Source organism: Sander lucioperca, chromosome 14, assembly GCF_008315115.2.
Source record: "Sander lucioperca isolate FBNREF2018 chromosome 14, SLUC_FBN_1.2, whole genome shotgun sequence".
NCBI lineage: Eukaryota > Metazoa > Chordata > Actinopteri > Perciformes > Percidae > Sander > Sander lucioperca.
This window is the reverse complement of record NC_050186.1, coordinates 6,117,876-6,122,875: the sequence shown is the minus strand read 5'-3', so window position 1 is coordinate 6,122,875 and position 5,000 is coordinate 6,117,876. Positions and strand designations below refer to the sequence as shown.

Here is a 5,000-nt window from a genome sequence, read left to right as displayed (position 1 = left end):
TGTGGACGAGAGGAAAATATTAGTTTAAAAGAAAATACATCTATATACTAGGGCTGTCAAACGATTACATTTTCTTAATTGTGATTAATCGTTGAATTTCTATAGTTAATCGCGATTAATCGCATGTTTTATCACATGACTAAATTCTATTATTTTGCATTTCAGAACTGATTTTAAGTACATATTGTATATCTTGATGGGGAATCAAATGAATGCAAAGAAAGTGACTTTATGAACTTGATTTTAAGATTTGTATTTGTTTATTATATATTTAATCTAGTCACACATTTGAATTTAACAACAACTTTGAATGCACCACGACGCTGTAAATTACCAGTTTCATTGAACGCACAGTCTGTGTTTTTCCGACAACAGCAGCTGCAGATTGTTACATCCCGCTGTTGAATCCTCTACAGTGAAATACAGACAAACTTTACACCGTTCAGCGTTAGCTGTCAGCATTGTAACCGTGTTTAATCCAGCTACTAGCTAGCGGTAGGCTAACGTTAGCTGCTATCGAGTATAGTGTTAACTAGCTAGCGGTAGGCTAACGTTAACTGCTGTCGAGTATAGTGTTAACTAGCTAGCGGTAGGCTAACGTTAGCTGCTGTCGAGTATAGTGTTAACTAGCTAGCGGTAGGCTAACGTTAACTGCTGTCGAGTATAGTGTTAACTAGCTAGCGGTAGGCTAACGTTAGGTGCTGTCGAGTATAGTGTTAACTAGCTAGCGGTAGGCTAACGTTAACTGCTGTCGAGTATAGTGTTAACTAGCTAGCGGTAGGCTAACGTTAGCTGCTGTCGAGTATAGTGTTAACTAGTGTCACGTGCAGCGATGTTTCTCTTGCCTGTAACGTCTGTTTCAGAGCATCAGAGAGAAGAGCAGACATATCAGTGGCACCAGAATGAGGCACCGAAATCCGTGTTGCTATTCCTGCAGCAGCAGGATGTGTTACGAGGAAGTACGGCAAAATAGTCGCCTGTTAGGCACGACGCAAAGCTGAGTGAAGTGAAAATAAATTAATAAATGGCAGCATGCGATTAATACGATTAAAGAAAATTAACGCATTATGCTTGGCCCTTAATCGCATCGCGATTAACGCGTTAATGCTGACAGCCCTACTATATACGTTTGGACAGGGCCCAAAATTAGCACCATCTACTAACGTTAGCGACGGGGCTGGTTCATTTGCTCTTCAACAAAGTTAATTTTGGACCCTGCGGGAGTGGGTTTCTGGGGCTTCCTGACATCCACCCACCTCCCTCCGTTAGCGTGGAAGACCACCGACTCTTTCCCGGTGCTGATGCAGCCGTTGATGTTCTCCAGCACGCCGGAATTCACCATTTTGTACATCAGCAGACGAGTGCGAGGGTCCACGGCTTGTTCCTGCGGAGCGAGAGGTTGAGTGAGACGGAGAAACAACGGTCTGTGTGCGTGTGATGTTAGCGGCGCTGGGTGTTTCTATACGTACGGCGGTGGAGTGCTCCTTCTTGTCGTGTAGCCGGGCGCTACGTCTCTGCTCGCTGTAGCAATGCTGCTTCAGGGAGTTAAACACCTGGTTGGACAGCTTCAGGTCCATCCCCAACCCGTCGCCCACGTGCACCTCTGGAGCAAACTGCAGGATGATGACACGATGGAGATTAGACTGCTTTTTGAGGGAATCAGCGTACCTTTTTTTCTTTGAAGAAGTTACCATATAGCCCAAAAGTAAATAAACAAATTCAACCTGCAAATTTCTCCTGGAGACGCTTTTAGACTAAAAAACATAAAAATAAAGATGATTTTAGACTTAAGCACAAAAATTAAGATGCTTTTAGACTTAAAAACATAAAAATTAAGATGCTTTTAAAATTAAAAACATAAAAATTAAGATGCTTTTAGACTTAAGCACAAAAATTAAGATGCTTTTAAAATTAAAAACACAAAAATGAAGATGCTTTTAGACTTAAAAACATAAAAATTAAGATGCTTTTAGACTTAAACACAAAAATTAAGATGCTTTTAAAATTAAAACATAAAAATTAAGATGCTTTTAGACTTAAACACAAAAATTAAGATGCTTTTAGACTTAAAAACATAAAAATTAAGATGCTTTTAGACTTAAAAACATCTTAACTTTTAGACATAAAACAAAAATGAAGACACTTTTAGGCTTTTTTTAGGGATCATGTATAATTATTAACATGTGTAAATAAATATAAAACACAGTATATGTCTTACGTTGTCCATGCGCGCCGTGTTCTTGCGTCCGCAGGTCACCTCGTCATGTTTGGTGGTGATGTTCTTGCCTTTCCCGGTGAAGCCTTTCCTGGGTGTAGTCTGGGGCTTTTCTGGGGGATCAAACACAGACGGCTTTAGAGCGTGTGCGATAATTACAGCGTGGACCGGCGTCACTCCACCGTTGTAGATGTAAGGGGGAATTAGAGCTCCATTCCAGCATACGGCAAAAACATCTTTCCGATCGACAAATGCCTCTTTAAAAATGAATGCGCTGTCGCATTTCTATAACTGTACGTCCACACCGCCGCCGACTTGAGCTGCAAAGCAGCTCTGGCCGCCCGGTCGAGGACGCTGGTCAGAAAGTCCGGGGAAGCTGTTTGAGGCTTTGGCCGCTCTGACGTAGCAGCATTCTATGTTCATCATGGAAAAAGATCAAGCAGCCACTGCACGGCCAATACACTGACACTAGAAACCTTTTATAAATGACATATATAATGACAGAATGTGTATTGGTTGTTGGTCGCAGCGGTGTCTGTTAGCAGTTAGCTCGCTCGTTAGCCGCTGAACCGCAGCAGCGTGCAGGCAGAGCGAGCAGCCGCCAGCTGTTGATCCGTGCAGGACGTCACTGGTCCCTATACGCAAATATCATAAATGATAGGGAACCCAGCAACGGCCATGATGAGCTTCTCCTCCTTTTTCTCTGAACTAATGTTTTGGTAGGAACCAAAGTTTACATCGTATGTTTCTCTGGAATCAGCCAGCGTGAAGGACGTCTATATTCTGATTGGTTGCCGCTGCTTGCAGCTGAACCGCGTCATAGCTCATTACCATAAAGTTGACCTACTTTCAACTTTCTGATTGACGCTCTGGTCGCTCAAAACACGACGCCGACAGATTTGCCGCTCCTTGCAGCTGAGAGAAGCAGCTTCCATTGAAAATGAATGACTTCCAGTATCTTTAGAAGCTCAAGTTGGCGGCGGTGTGGACGTACAGTAACAGACGCGATGGCGGAATCTACACATCTCAATGCTCCAGCGGCAGCCATCTTAGTTGTAAACAAATTCAACCCAAGCGCTCTTTGGTGACGTGGTTGATTACGTTACTGCTGATCATCTGTCCATCATCGTATAAAGCCCGCCCTGACCATTTGATTGGACCAAACAGCTCTGGTTTGAGCATAGTTGCTCCACAACGGATCAAGTCCAGACCAAACTACCCGACCTCAAAAGTTGTGGGCGGGGCTAAGTTCAGCTGGCATCCAGGCTACTTTTTAAGACCATTATGAATGAAATTTAAGACCTTTATCACAACATCAACTGAGCCCTAAATTCAGTTTTTTTCAAGCCAAGTATCGCTTAACTTGCACTTCACCAAAGCTGAAGAATAAAATCAGTTTCATAACTGTGGTACAATCTGAAAGAGACTCGCGCCAACGACAAGAAAGCCGATTGGCTGCACGGTAATGTGTTTCTGTTATTTCGTCCACACGCTGTCGGTACGTTACCAGCTCTGTAGGGGTCGTGTCTCGTGTCCTGCCAGTCCACCTCGTCCTCTGAGCTGTCACTGTCTTCATACGGATGGACCATACGGTAGTTCTCAAAGGAGATGGACACTGGACACAAACAGTCAAACTGTCATTGAACTAACAATTTTTAATAAAGAGCAGTCTGTAATCACACCTGCTGTGTGTTATACACGTCAGACTGCTGTGTGTTATACACGTCAGACTGCTGTGTGTTATACACGTCAGACTGCTGTGGTTCTACCTTTGCTGTCTCCGTTGAACTTCTTCTCCTCCCGGCGGAGCTGATCGTCAAACTCGCGGTCAAACTGCATCTGCAGCATCTGGGCGAGCATCAGGTCGCTGGTCGTCTCGGAGACTTCGTCTGACAGCAAGAGATCTGCTCCGGGACTGAGAGACAGACAGAATGACAGAGAGAGAGAGAGAGACAGACAGAATGAGAGAGAGACAGACAGAGAGAGAGAGAGACAGACAGAATGACAGATAGAGACAGACAGAATGACAGAGAGAGACAGAGACAGAGAGAGACAGAATGACAGAGAGAGAGAGAGAGACAGACAGAATGACAGAGAGAGAGAGACAGAGAGACAGACAGAATGACAGAGAGACAGACAGAGACAGAGAGAGACAGACAGAAAGACAGAGAGATAGACAGAGAGGGACCGAGAGAGAGAGACAGACAGAGAGACAGACCGAGAGAGACAGAGAGACAGAAAGAGAGAGAGACAGACAGAGAGAGACAGAAAGACAGACAGAGAGAGAGAGCGAGAGGGAGGGAGAGACAGACAAAGAGAGAGAGAGAAAGGGTAAAGAAAGAAGGGATGGTAAAACAGAAAAACAAAGATTAAATGTAATAAATCATTTTACGCTGAACACCACAATAACAAAAGAGACTAAAATAAATAATTGTTTGAATTTCCAAATATTTGTGTTGATTGTATAGATTTTTATTTAGTCACGTGGTTGCTTTAAGTACGAGATTCTGACAAAATAAACCATAAAGGAGTGATTATTAAAAGGTCTGTTTTCCAGACATGCAGTTGTAGGATTAAAACTGCAGTAATAATCATTAGCATAAGTATTTTACACTTTTACTCTGTTTCTTTTTCATTACATTTGTTTGAATTTAACTTCCAGAAGCGGATCAATAAAAAGGTAATAAAGAAGAGCAACTTCAAAGTACTGTCCCAAACACACGGACAGGTGACGCGGTGAGAACTTACTTGGTGAGAGTAGGGAAGTCGCTGTTCTCCTCCTCCA

General features: G+C 43.1%; 1 protein-coding gene across 2 annotated transcripts in view; it reads right to left on the bottom strand.

The window, feature by feature from the left end:
* Positions 1–5,000, bottom strand: part of riok3 (RIO kinase 3 (yeast)) — a 25,871-nt gene that overhangs the window by 12,494 nt on the left and 8,377 nt on the right. Inside the window, exons 2-7 of one of the 2 annotated variants that reach the window (XM_031285288.2) lie at positions 4,964–5,000; positions 3,985–4,130; positions 3,723–3,830; positions 2,219–2,328; positions 1,470–1,613; positions 1,257–1,384 (exon numbers count right to left, since the gene is read on the bottom strand). The exon at positions 4,964–5,000 is cut by the window's right edge and continues 79 nt beyond it. In XM_031285288.2, coding sequence (XP_031141148.2) covers positions 1,257–1,384; positions 1,470–1,613; positions 2,219–2,328; positions 3,723–3,830; positions 3,985–4,130; positions 4,964–5,000 — 673 coding nt within the window. Of the gene's footprint in view, positions 1–1,256; positions 1,385–1,469; positions 1,614–2,218; positions 2,329–3,722; positions 3,831–3,984; positions 4,146–4,963 lie in introns of both variants that reach the window. The other variant, XM_035991327.1, reaches the window with a different exon arrangement.